This window comes from Mycteria americana, chromosome 9, assembly GCF_035582795.1.
Source record: "Mycteria americana isolate JAX WOST 10 ecotype Jacksonville Zoo and Gardens chromosome 9, USCA_MyAme_1.0, whole genome shotgun sequence".
In the NCBI taxonomy this organism is placed as follows: Eukaryota; Metazoa; Chordata; class Aves; order Ciconiiformes; family Ciconiidae; genus Mycteria; species Mycteria americana.
The window spans coordinates 13,223,010-13,237,274 of record NC_134373.1 but is presented as its reverse complement, the minus strand read 5'-3'; the positions used below and the strand labels follow the sequence as shown (position 1 = coordinate 13,237,274).

At 37.7% G+C, this 14,265-nt stretch overlaps 1 protein-coding gene across 2 annotated transcripts in view; it reads right to left on the bottom strand.

Moving 5' to 3' along the window:
* AOX1 (aldehyde oxidase 1) overlaps positions 1 to 14,265 on the bottom strand; it is a 44,195-nt gene that overhangs the window by 15,925 nt on the left and 14,005 nt on the right. For both annotated transcript variants that reach the window (XM_075512011.1, XM_075512010.1), the window contains 11 exons: positions 13,377 to 13,486; positions 12,310 to 12,494; positions 11,002 to 11,164; positions 10,055 to 10,147; positions 7,916 to 8,085; positions 6,546 to 6,672; positions 5,890 to 6,012; positions 4,605 to 4,701; positions 3,552 to 3,676; positions 1,941 to 2,074; positions 544 to 631 (listed from right to left, as the gene is read on the bottom strand). In XM_075512011.1, coding sequence (XP_075368126.1) covers positions 544 to 631; positions 1,941 to 2,074; positions 3,552 to 3,676; positions 4,605 to 4,701; positions 5,890 to 6,012; positions 6,546 to 6,672; positions 7,916 to 8,085; positions 10,055 to 10,147; positions 11,002 to 11,164; positions 12,310 to 12,494; positions 13,377 to 13,486 — 1,415 coding nt within the window. The remainder of the gene's footprint in view (positions 1 to 543; positions 632 to 1,940; positions 2,075 to 3,551; positions 3,677 to 4,604; positions 4,702 to 5,889; positions 6,013 to 6,545; positions 6,673 to 7,915; positions 8,086 to 10,054; positions 10,148 to 11,001; positions 11,165 to 12,309; positions 12,495 to 13,376; positions 13,487 to 14,265) is intronic.

Here is a 14,265-nt window from a genome sequence, read left to right as displayed (position 1 = left end):
TGAGCTACAGCTCATTTTCAACTTAAGGGAAGCATCTTATAAAACCTCTTTTACTTTACCTATAGAGATGGAAAAGAAGGCAGAAATTGTCCTAATGAATAGTTATGACTGATGACAGTGCATGAGCAGGGAAGAGACTGATTTCCTCCAGAGGGTGAGTTTTCCAGTATGACACTGTTTCTGTGAAAAACTGGCTGCTCCTTTGTGTGAAACTAACCATATGGACAGTTTAAAATAAACCTCTGCAGAAGATGTCCGAGCTAGTTTGACTTCCCATTCCCAGAAAGACAGACAGAAAGAGCCATTAAAGGAAAAGCACACGACGGGACTAGAAAAAACCAAACCCTGCAGAGATAGAGGCAGAAGCAGAGAAAGGGCTGTACAGCAACTTTACCTCTTGGTTTCCTGGCTAGTAGTTTTGTTTTAAAATTGAATTGATTATACTCATTTTCATTAATACAACAAGTATTAACCAGTGACACTGAAATACTTATTCACAGAATATGGGCAGGTATTTTTTCACCGAATTCTTGTGGCACTCACTTTATATTTACCAACAAAAGGATGTCGGCCACCAGTGATTAACATATCGTCCCCTCGGCTCAGGATAAGACGGACTGCTCTGCTGGTTCTAAATCAACAAAAGAAAAGTCAAATTTCAGTCAAAATAAGAGATGTTATTAACAAGATGGCTATTCATCATGTATCCAGATCTAGCCATGCACATAAACATGCATTTAGATTAAACTTAACTTTAATAGGCTTAAATATATGTTTAAAGGTATGTCCAGAGTTCATATTGTTTTGCATTTACAATCATGTCAGAATTTCCATTTCATCTCTTGAAAGCCAACGAGATAACTCAGTGCAAATTTCTTCTGAAGAAATTGTTATTTCAGTGTTAAGACTCAACTGTGTTAAGTGAGCTAACAGCAGTTAGCATTCAACCTTAAGCAAGAAATAGTCGCCTCTTAGCTATTCAGAATCATACTGAAATAGGATGCCTTGGAAAAAAACAAAACATGGATAATAATAAAAATATGAAAATAAGTCTACAAATGCATATACCATTTAAAATAGTTACTTTTGAAAAAATGGACATAAAATGTAAAATAAAGTCCTAACAATAAAAAAAGATTGCTTAAACTATAAAAAAAGATTATTTTTAGCATGGCCTGGTTAATCCAAAACACAAATAACATGGCCAAAAATAATCAAGAGCAGTTTGTACAACAGTGACAGCAGTAACAAGAGAAATGCATTGAGCTAACCACGCAGATTACAAGATCATTTTGGCTAAGACAGGATGTAGCCTGCTGCGCATTCTGCAGCAAATCAGTTATGCTTATAAAAGAGGTTACTATCCCCTGGCAGCTAATTGCCAATATTGTCCTGCCAAATTTGGAGGGTGGGGAATGGAGCTTTATGTGTTAAGGTTCCTAAACTAATTCAAGTTGTATTAGCAAAAACATGATATCTAATTGATTTAAGCTAATTTTGTCTGAAAGATATTGGGGACTGAACTAGAACTGCTTGTTCTTAAAAGCAGTTCCACTCATTAACTCTTTTTTTCTGCATCCTGCTGGGCCAGTGAAGTTCACATCTGGATGGTTAATGTCATGTTTTGAACATACAAAGCCTTAGTAGTTAGGGACTGGTTCTTTTGAAATGCTCAATCATTTCAAGAATATTTGTAGCTTATACTAATCCCAATTTCTTCAAGTCCCATTAATTTAGTTGAGGCTAGAGCTGCTTAACATAAGCAGTCTAACAAAACAAAACAAAGAAATGCACTGAATGGTTTTACAAAATGTGAACAGTCAGGATTTTATGACTTTTTGGCTAGCAACTTTGGGAAAGGAGAAAGCATTTTAGCCAAAATGCAAAACTCGTTCACGCCATTTTCTCTTCATATCCCAATACACACATGCCACACTTACTTGTTTGCTGCCACTGCAGCAACTGATGCCAGTAAGCCAGCTTTCAGGAGTTTCCCACCAAAAGCTCCACCAACTCGTTTAACATGGCACATGATCCTGTTGGCTGGAATGCCTAAACTTGCAGCTACCATCTCCTGTAAAACCAGTTTTAATCTTTTATGCCAACTCAAACTAAGCCTAAAAGTTAGGTTCTGAAATAAAAACCTTTTCTAGAAAAGGGTTCCATAGATGTTATTAGTTTTTTCTTTTTAAATCAGATTAAAACAATTTTTCCTTTACCCTAGGTTAAAAAGCAAGAAAAAGATAACAACAAACACTCAGCAGTGTTCACATTTAAAATCTCTGCCATGGAGACTGTGAAATGGCCATGGACAGGAGTGAAGAATAATACCCTTGGATTTCATTACCTAAACAGTAAGAAGCTTTGGGTATAAGAAAAAGGGATTAGAATACAGTTTTTATTATTTTTATTACTAAGATCAGAAATTTTATTTTAATTTTTAATTCAAATAAAACAATTTTTTTTAATAATCTAAGGTCTTGCTAGTGTCAGGAATATTCTTGCTTCAAATCATTTTCTCAAACACAAAGTTCTTCATGCTTCTTGGCTATTGGCAATACAATAATAATGGAAATGATAAAAGGAGCTGAACTGGGCTTTGAACACAAAATGCCAGTGTTGAGTCTGAAATACTAGCAGTTCCATGCACCATAGCTATTACTATGTAGACTATACGCTGTGTCCGCGTTTGCTTTACCATTTACCATCATGAAAATGATCAGAGGGCTGGAACACCTCTCCTGTGAAGAAAGGCTGAGAGAGTTGGAGTTGTTCAGCCTGGAGAAGAGAAGGCTCCGGGGAGACCTTATTGTGGTCTTTCAATACATAAAGGGGGCTTATAAGAAACAGAAAGACTTTTTATCAAGGCCTCTACTGACAGGACAAGGGGAAATGGTTTTAAACTGAAAGAGGGTAGGTTTAGACTGGACATAAGGAAGGAAGTTTTTACAATGAGGGTGGTGAGACACTGGAACAGGTTGCCCAGAGAAGTTGCGGACGCCCCCTCATTGGAAGTGTTCAAGGTCAGGTTGGACAGGGCTTTGAGAAACTTGATCTAGTGAAAGATAAACCTGTCCATGGCAGGGGGGTTGGATTAGATGATCTTTAAAGGTTTCTTCAAACCCAAACCATTCTATGATTATGATTTTCGCATGAAGCAGCAGTCTCACCTACAGCTATCAGAATTGATCAGACCCTCAGCAGACTCTGACTCTGCAGGGTGCTGACTGCTCCTCACCTCAATGGAAAGCTAATGGGGATGGAGGAGCCTCAACACTCCACAGGGAGTTTTTCATGCCTACAATAGTGGGGCCTGAGGTACTTTGTTCAAAGGGAAATGAGAGACTTTTACTTCCTCCTTATCCTCATGGTGTAGTGGTCAGTGTTTATCAGGTTACAGCAGTACTACAAAGCAGCTGTTGTTGGATAATCCAGGTGTGCAACTTCATGTTCCTACTGCTTCTAAACTGTTAAGATTGATTTGTAAACCAAACTTAAAAAGCTCTATTGTCACAGGTTCAACCGCTTTCTCCGAGAATGCTCTGTATTACCTGAATAATTGCTGGATGCTGTGTTGACACATACAGATCCATTTCTTTATCTTCTCCTTTTGGAACAGCAAGCACACTCTGAGTCTCCATGTAGAAGTGTTCCTGTCCCCCAATGTGAATCTCCCCTGATCCAAAGAGAAAAACACAAGTATTACTGAGGGAAAAGGACAGAAGAAATGAACTGGGAAAGAACTAACTGCCCATCATTACGTAAATTATGGTAATCAGTGTCAAATCTTACGATGCTTCTTGTACGAAGGAGCAACATCTAAAATAAAAATACAGATGAAACTCCTTGCAGGATTAAATTGGTCTTGTTACAGTGGCATCAACAGAACTTGATTAATAGTGGAACAATATTGCCTACAAGTGGTGACTATTAAATAAAATATAGATAAATTAAACAAAGCACGGACCTACTGGACCAGGTCAGGAAGAAGGACACCAAGATGGTCAGGGGCCTGGACCACAGGATGTATCAGAAGAGGCTAAGAGAACTGGATTTATTGGTCCATAAGAAGAAAAGTGTTAAGGGGAGATCTTATTGCTGTCTACCACCTAACGGGAAGATGTAGAGAAGAGCGAGCCAGAGTTCTCAGAGATGCACAGTGGAAGGATAAGAGGCAATGAACACAAGAAATTCCAACCCGATATAAGGAAAAAAAATTTCACCATGAAAGTGGTCAGACATTGGAAGAGGTGCCTATAGAGGTTGTGGAATCTCCATCTTTGGTGGCATTCAAAACCTGATTGGACACGGCTGTTAGTAACCTGCTCTAACTGCACCTGCTTTAAGCAGGAGGTTGGACTAGATGACCCCCTTCGAACCTAATTATTCTGTGATTCTGTTTCAAGGACAGAGGATGCAGAAAGCTTGAATGTAGTAGCAGGACCACAAGACCACTAGGTTTAATCACACTTTCTTCCAGGTGACCAAGAGCTTTCTCAGGCCTAATGGCTATATGGTAAAAAGGTAGAACTGGGACTTGAAGAAAAGACACACAAACCCAAATACTGACAACAACTTCTCACCATATGTATTCTGCAGTTTACCTTCAATTATATTATCAACAGTTTCAAATGCCTGATCAACATTTCCTTGTTCTAATTTTCTTTTTGGTTCAAAGAACGAGTTGTGCTTTATAGCTTCCTGCAGTGGAGAAAAAGAGAAATAGTTTTTTAAAGTATTTTAAAGGTTCTCAGTTTGTTGTAGCATTTTACTCTACATGGTGTAGGAGAAACACCATTCTCTTCAGAGATTTGAAACACCAGCTATCAAAGTCAATGAACAACTGTATGTCATCACTTTACTGTCATTGTTGATAGGTTTGTGTATTCAGTTCCAGCAATTCTTTCCTGATGTACCTTGTGTTACTGATGCTAGCAGTTTCTGAAGGAAATACATTCAGTTTATTCAACCTACTCTTCCCTCTCATGCATCTAGCAAGTGACCAAGAGAGCACAGGATAAGAATGCAACCTCATCATCCAAAGAGCGATGCCATTAAGAGGGGAAGAAATCACAAGGACTAAGTAAAAGTAGAATCTATTTATTAAGTGTGATTTACTTTATTTCTAATAAGTCTTCATTGGAGTTTCAACTGTAATGAAATATTAGTAAAATTTGCCAGTCTTTAAAAAGGGATTACTTCTATTTTTATACCAGAAAGACTGTTCTGTTACACCCCACATGCATTATGGAAACAAGCTGTAAAGTGACTACCAGAACTAATGCTGGTTCCCTGCAAATGTGTCCTTAGTTCCTTACTTCCACTCATCTCATTAACCCAGCCTAAGTCCATTTCTCCTATCACTCCCACATCACATTTCTAAAATGTTCTATATCCCTAACATCTTTCCCCTCACATTCCCCCAACACTCCCTACGTCTCCAGCCTAACTTTGTTGGCTTGCTAGCCTGACAACAGATACAAAAAGTTACCGATAATCAGGAGCTGATCGTTCAGCCAATATACACATGTTGATAGACCAACCAGTAGCTACCAAAAGAATTATAAACAACCAGCATACTCATTGCCTTTTCCTCACTGGGAACATTAAGAGAGTTCTTCTTTCCTACTCTTATGTTTACTATGATGAAACTTGTGGGGCCTTAATACCTTTGAGACTGTTGCCTATCTATCACAAGTGGTCAGAATTATCCGAAAGGTTGAAAAGTTATTTACAGGGAGACTGACAGACTGGTTAGTTGGATGTTCATATTCACCTTGTTTCCTTAGAAAATCATGTTTAAACAGCAAGTGAAGAGTGTGAACTGCTTCTTCCATTAATTATATAGATAAAACAATAAAAAAGCAAGAGAAAAGAAATTATTAGTACCTCAATTGTTAAGATCACTGGTTCCAGCACTTCATACTCTATCTTCACTTTTGCAGCTGCTTCTTTGGCATGAACATCTGAATCCGCAACCACAGCACAGACAATCTGACCCACACAAATCACCTGTAAAATACACATCACTTAATATAACAGTGGATTCAAATTACTCCCACATGTGCTGCTGATATTCCTCCTTCGTGTAACCACTATCCATGTTTCCTTTTTAGAATTTTGTTTTGACTTAGGATCTCTGTATTTTTTAGATCATCCATGAAGCTAACACATTATTAGAAATGCCAGTATAACTGGGGAATCAAGGAAAATACAGTATTCAAAAATGGATAAGTGATTTGGGAGCCTAACTTTCAATGAAATATACTCTTCCAACAACTCAGATGGTTTTGTGAGGTTTAATCTGTATTCTTCTGGTTTATATATTTTTCTCTAGGCAGAATATAATATACATCAGCTATTTTGAAGTTGAAAAGGGAGTGGGGAAAAAATTGTAAGAATTTACCTTGTTGTATGCCTAAAGTGATTCCCTGATGTACACTCAATACAGAAATTCAAGAGTCAGCAAGTAAAATTTCATTATATAAATCTGAAGAAAAACAGCAAAATGAAGAAAATCAGTTTAAAAAAGATTGTAGTTATACCTTGTTTCTTGCAAATACAATCTCCGGATCATTGGAGTAGTAGAACTCATTTGTAGCTGGTACATCACGAGCTGTTATGACATCGAACACACCTGGTCCTTTTAGAGCCTCTGAGGTATCTATAGATCTGATTGGGATACGGGAAGAGAGAAGTGTAGTTCATTAGTTTTACAAAGTGTTGCACAGAGGAAGGGAATGCAATACAGAGGTATGTTTCTTGTACTGCCAGGATCTGCTCATAGGTTCAGACATGCCTTTTCCTTCTCTCTACACTGCCTGAACTGCATTGATTTAATGAAAATCATTGCACAATTATGATGCTACAATTGCAACTTTCTAAGACCTCACAGCCTACACAGATACCAAACTGATACAAATAAGCATCTACAAATGGAAAGTTCATGCAGAGAATTATAATAGAAATTGCAAGACCAGTATGAATGGAGAATGAATGGGAATGTATGGGTGTAGAAGGATGAGAAAGAACAGCAGAAGGTCTATAAGAATGGCATGTTTTGATAGCACCTAGTTTAGCTGGTCATCAAGATCCCAGCACATCTACAGGCATCTCCTCTGGACACCTAGATCAGAAGACAAAGGAGAGTGAATATATCCTACTGATTCACAGAGATGGGGGTGACGTCAGCTCCTTGATGGTACCAAAAAGAGCACATCCAAACCCAGCATACTATCACCAACCTAAGAATAAGCCAGGAAATACGACAAGGACTCTATAGTTAGCACCCCTAGTCCTCTCTGTCATCACAATTAATCCTGACCAGACCACCTGGATATACGTGTTGGTGCCTGAATGCTGGGCAGACACCTTGGATATGTGCATTTTGGTGCCTGAAATGTTGAACAAACTGCTAGAATAGATGTATCTTGGCAGTATAAAAACATAAGTGAAAACCATTTTCTTTCAAAATAAAATCTTCCCAACTTCCTCTCCTGTAAGGCCTCATATGAGCTTTGCTACCCTGTTGCTGCAATGCTGCAACACCGTTTCCTATATTTTGAACAATTTTCTTTTTTCATAATAGAGTTGAGATTTCAAAGCTATGTTGGTAAAGCTGAGTTTCAGTGCCTGCTTGCACTGCATAGCTCAGCACTTTGTGGAGGTACCTAGGCTAGCTCTAGGCTGGCTCATGGACCAGAAACAGTTCAACCTTATTAGTACAGCAATATGGAGTGAGACACTTAAATCCAATCAGAGCCTTCTACTAGAGTGACAATATTGCTTCTAGCACCTGAGCCAGTGTGCGTATCAGGTATGCTGTTCTGTATACACATAACTCATTAGTCTGCTCTAAGAATCTCAGAGAGCAATTCATAATAACACTTTCCTCACATACCCTTTGAACACTTACACAATCTTAGCATGAGCTTTGGAACTAGTCACGACAGCCATGAAGAGCTCCCCATCCACAGAAGGAAGGTCATCAATGTAAACTGCTTCACCAGTGGCATGCTTAATTCCAGACTGGTGCATAACGGGCCGTCCTACAGGATCCTGGGGAGACTGACTCGGCTCTATGTCCTGTACAGTCAAAAATACACACACCCCCACCCCCAAACAGTTAAAAAAAGAATAGACATGTTATTCTTATAGTAATCAGAAAATCACATGAAGGAACAACTGTTCATATTATCATCTTCTGGTTCAATATTGAAAACAGATGTGGATGCAGGACCTGACTGCTGCTCCTGGGGATTTCTTCAATTTCTTCTCTTAAGGAGCCTTCTGAGAATCTTGCACAGGTTTGTCTACTTGGATTTTTTTTCCTTGATCTTTTACATCAAAGTGATACAAACAGCACTTCTTTTTCGGAAGGACAGTTTCCTCCCTTACTGATTGGTGTCATGAATCTTTGAGTAATTTTCTGAATTATTCTCACAAGATTCTGCTCTGTATTTTCCAGTGTCTGGTGTTGTATTTTGAGCTGTTTGCACTGGTTCCTAGGTTTGTCTTCCTTGCTGAAAGATTGCAACTGATTGATGCAAATCAGTGAGAAAATGTTGTTTAAATATTTCCTTCCCAACTTTATTTCCTTGCACCTGTGTATGAATTTAGTGCCTTATTAACCTTATTTTGCTAAGTCTTTCCTGAAAGTTAATTCAGTGTTGCCAGTTAATTCTGCCACACCAACTAACTGTTGCCAACTTCCAGAACACTTTTCCAATTTCTGGGTCAGTGTTCACACTAACTTTTTCCTTTTCTACATTTAGAGCTAGTTAATTGCTCACAACTCAAAACCTTTTTTCTTCTATAGCTTCCAGCACACAAGTGTTCTGGCTACACATTTCTACCTCCTGCACTTTCTGGCACATTGTCTGCTATTAGTCAAAGGCCAAGAACAGATATTTTTCACTTGACTGCCTAAAGTTCCTCAAATGGCTGTCTCAGCCAAACCATCTCAACTTTTCCACTAACAGAATGACCAGATATTATCTTTCAGGATATGTATTCTTTTCTTCTCCTTAATTTTAAAAGCTTAATAATGTTCAGATGAAGAACTCCAGACAAAAGATAGGGACTTGCAAAAGTTAGATAGAAATTTAAAGTGAAAAAACAGATTTTCTGGGTTTCTAAATAATTTCTGTTGCTCACTGCCAACTGATCTGAATAACAAATTGTTTCCATTTCTGTTGTTTAGTCACTTTCTTGAAGCTGGGGAATAAATTGCTGAAAGTCATAAAGAACTAGTTCCTTTGATACTGGCCCCTTTTATAAGTCTGTAGAGTCTTTTTTTTGATGATAATTCTGAAGGAAGCTGAAGATAACGACTTCAACAAATTTAAAGTATTTAAAGCTAAAATGTTATTCTAAAGAATATCTGAAAATGAAAAAAAAAAGATGTTTACCTAATTTTCATTTGAATTTTCTTTAGGTTTACAAAAACTTGGGATTTTTACTTGTGTATTGAGGGTATTAAAATATCAAAAATCCTTGCAGGAGTTCCCACCATGATCTAGTCACAAGGGTGAGCTCAGAAAATCCAAAAGGTGTTCTTTGCTGCCCTCTACTGCTGACCTCTCCTTGAATACTCTTGTTAATTTAATCAGATTGCAAACTGCATCTTGATTCCTAAATCTACAGTAAGACCTGAGAACCCTCTGAGATCTTAAGAAAAGTGTATCTTGAGACAAGAATACTACAGTGATAGCTATAGACTTGGGCTTTTCAATCTTTTTTATTTTCTTCTGATTTTTTTCCAGTTGGGTTGCACACTGCAATATACCAAGTTTAAGCAGTCTGACAATGGAGTTTGTTCAGCATATTTATCTTTTGAGAACTGTTTAGAAGAAGTGAGTATACTCGTATAAGTCTGTTTTTACAGATAAGGTTTTTCTAATTGAGATGCAGTTAAAAGCAACCACTAAGAGCCTGTTGCCTTCAATCCTTTGGAAAATTTGTACCTGAGCTTCACAGCAAGGGTCATGCTTGAACTGTGACTTTTTACCAAGTCTTAGAAAGCACAGAACAATCTTAGAATAAAATCACTTGCCTGGTATATTTGGATACTCCGAGGCATTTTGGTTTTGAAATCTTGTAGGACACTCCTATATTCCATAGGTATGCCAGGATAGTGGCAAGGATCCTGAAAAGGAAGTGAATTACTACTAAAACTCACATTTTGACCATTCCAAATAAAAAAGCTAACAACCAAAATCACAAAATACATACTCTTTATACAGGAAATTCCTTCAAGACTCTCACAATCTGGAAAGGCTCTAAAATAACAATTTTAAAACCACATAGAGTTTTGAGATTTCACTATTATTTAAAATATATTAGATTCAACAAATATGTTTGTTTAAAGTAAGCAACATAAAGCAGGGATAGTAAGAAGAGCTTTTTTCTGGGGTCTGATCAAAACTGGCACAGAATCACTCCTGGTAATAGTAAAGTACCTAGTAATGGTAATTCAGAGGAAAGAGCTCAAGGTAACACAGAAGAAAAAGGCAAAAGGGATATTTTTCCTCATAAGAATGGTTTTAAGACAAAAATAAGTAAATTACACCTAGAATGTATTGGGAAGTCACATTTTAGAATCTTCCTCTCCCAGTCAACAACTCATACAAGAAGGAGGGTTGGTTTAACACCTACAGTTGCTTTCCAAAGCCTTTATTTCTATTCTGTCTTTTTATGTTTTGAACTACAGATGGAGTAAGACCTCATGTATGTTTTCTTTGAGCCTGGGAGCTCAATACTGATATATTGTTGCATTAAACATTGCTCAATTTTTTTAAAGCCTAATGTCCAAGGTAAAGAGCACCTAAAAGTTAAATGGGCATCTCTCCATCAATCTCTTTGGAAGTTAAGCGCTTACGTTCTTCTGTAGATCTGAACTCCTAAGACAGTATTTAGCACATTGTACAAATTGCAAGCATCAACAGATAGAAAAAAACCTTTCATTTGCTTGCACAAAGCAGACATGGAGAACTAACTTACCATTGTCTTTAATGACTGCAATACTTCCAGGAAAAATCTGTAGAAAAAACTGACTATCAAAGTTTTCTTATAGTCTACTTTTTCACCACTGGCTGAGCCTGGAAGAGCAATTTCTTTAAGAACTAGTCTGCAAGCTTCGTCCAACATTTGTTCATTCCAGTGTCTGTCAGGAAGAATAATAGATACAATCAGACCAGGACTCAAAAAAATAAATACAAATTGCAGTAATACATTTGTACCATGGACCACAGGCATAATCCTGCTCACAATGAAGCCAAAATACCAATTCTAATAATGGCCTGCAACTTTGAAAACAGGGGAGGTCACTGTTGCTCACAGAAGTGAGGTCCCTTAAGTCAATGGTATTGAGTGCTATGCCAGACTTTTTAAAATAATTAAATAAATAAATAAAACTTATTACAGCTTTAAAGCTGATTTAACAGTCTTACAGATTATCACTATTCTGCAGATACTGTCCTATATTTAAAGAAAAGTGGATAACAATATTGGTGTAAACTGTAAATGCTTTCAAGGGATCTGATTAGTGCTGGATAGTTGTTACATTTTCTGAAAAGGCTGTCTCCTTGAAGTATCTCAACACAGTTAATTCTCCATAGTTACACAATCCTCGATATCAAAATATAAATCTGTTAGAATAAATTTAATCATGTAAAGCAGAAAAAAAAAAAAAGAAACTAGTGAAACAGTTGCATATTAAATGGTAAAACAGTCCAGTGGTACTCCATTTAGATAAATGGTTTTATACCGCTTGAATTATTTCTAATTTTTTTCCTCCAAACCTTGGATGCTGCAAAGTGGAAGGGAATGTCAGGGATTAACTTTAGAGATTATTAGGATCTTGTAGATGAAGAGATATTGAAAAGGTTAAGGCTTGACTTGTGCTCCTAAGTGTATTGGGCACATCTGAAGTTCTCAAACTTTGTAGCTATTAGGGCCAAACTGAAGGACTCAAGAACACTGGGGGATTATGAAAACCTACAGGATACACCATCATTTACCAACACTTGGGTTCAGGTGCACAACTATGTATACCTCATCCACCTATCTCGCAAGCTGATATCTCATATCTCTCTGCATATTTCACACCGGAGTTGCACCCATGCGCAGACTCCAAAATGTAACAATCCTGAAAAGTCATCATTAAGGTATGACCAGATCATTCACTTGAACATACGTGGCATCAGTCAGGAAAGTGAAATCTTTCTGTACTTTCATGCTCCAAGGAAGTACACCCAAGCTCTCAAAGTCCCTTTATGCAGAGATATAGAGAAGGCAGAGAAATTGTACCTTCCGATAAGTGTCCAACATGTTTGTTTTGCACAGATTGTGGTCGAGACAGCACCTCCATAGAAAATGCTTAAATCCTTTATTATGTCGGTACCTTCTTCAAAAAGGACTCTCATTCCAGCATTGGTTATTGGGAGAGCATTTTCCCGTCTTGGTGCTTGTCGAAATGCAGAGACATACTCCCCCTGGGCAAGATCAGACAGAAGTGGGTAACCTGCAGACATGTAAGTATCTGAAAGCAGAACTTGTTATTGCACTACGTGAAACAAGAGAATAAAAAATGAAGAGCACAAATTCAACTTCCAGAGCATTCAAGAGCATACACTTCCTTCTCTTGACCTTCAGTAGCTTTACCATCTTTGATTTTCTAGCAGCTCATACCCAATCCTCCATCATCTACACAGCTAAGATGACCTACATTTTTTCATGGTAGATAGCTGGAAGACAGGGATCTTGTGGAGTGGAGTTGCATTTATAACAAGACCAAAAGCTTAGAGCCTTCAAAGTATTGCGAAACTTACTGAAGTTTAGTTAGTTACTCAGAAGTTTATCGAGTTACTCAGATAACATGACCCATAATTCTCTTACAAGACCCCATACTCACTCTTGCAAACACAATACCAGTTAAAGACTATTATTCAGTTCAGTAACATTTATGGAAGCACCACACACATGTCCAATCTTATCTCATTTTAAGAAAAATCCTCAAGAGATGACAATGCTTGATGCCAACCATAACACAAGTGAGCAGCCTGCTTTGGTCAGGACTATGGCAACTTGTCCAAGACCCCTTTCTGTAGGGGGTCTAGACAATTGCCATTGCCCTCATCATTTTAGGGTAAACTTTTCTCTGAATATCACTCTTTATATATCACCAACTACCTGCCGAGTTGTGTTTTTTAGCTGAAACTGCTAGATAGTATGGCACTGACAGGGTCAAATGTAAGGAATTCAGAAAGTGAGCAGTAATAGCGTTACCTTAAACATAGGGATTATGCCCCCTCCTGCTCTTTATTTAATAGTCTTTAACTCCGCATAAAGCAAATCTAAACAAACTAGCAACTTACCTTCCTAGAATGGGGAATATGGACAGAGACTAAGATCTCTTCTGGCGTAATGGTATTGTTACCAACTCCATCTGCAAAAATATCACTCAAAGGAATCTGTCGCTTTCTTCCTAAAAAAAAAAGTCAAATCCAGAAACTTCTGTACTATTGTGCAATCAACATACATCAATCATATTTTAATTGGCAAGAAATACCTGCAGCCTTCCTGAGTAAGTAATAACTGCAGAATTTACATAACAAATTATCAGTGGTATGCTCTATAAATACAAATGACTGCTCCATCTTGCATGGTATCAAAACACCACAGTCCTAAGAAAGTGCCCAGAGATCAATCCCCATCCTGTAATCCTCCCTTCTGATACTGCCACAATGATCCCATCCCCACTCCTGTCAATCAGTTCCAAACCTCTGCAGCTGCTGTCATCACACCTTTCCTTCTAAAATGTAAAGAATGAGGAAGAAAACTGAATGGCAGAGAACTGCTGCAAAAGGAAAAAAAAAAAATTGTTTGTTCTTTTTTTTGTTGTTCTGAGATTTTGAACACTTCTAGGAGTCCAGAAGGGAATCAATGCTATTGCCTTTTCTTTTCTCTTTTTGGTAGATTATTCTAAAAGTTTGAAGATGGGATTTTGAAAAGGGAAGAGCACAAAATTCTGCAAGGAACCTAAATCTGTAAGAGCCCTTTGAACACTTAAACTTCATCTATGCTATATCGGGTTTGCCAACATCACTACACAGTTAAGTTAGCAAGCCTTCTGGAAATGCAACGTTTTAACATATGTAATTGATTCTATTAATTAAACAAGCTCCATTGGCTCAAGCAGTTTTGTTGGTAGGACTGCAACTGTACCAGTAACACAACTGTCAAGTAGCACTGTCGTTCTGCAAG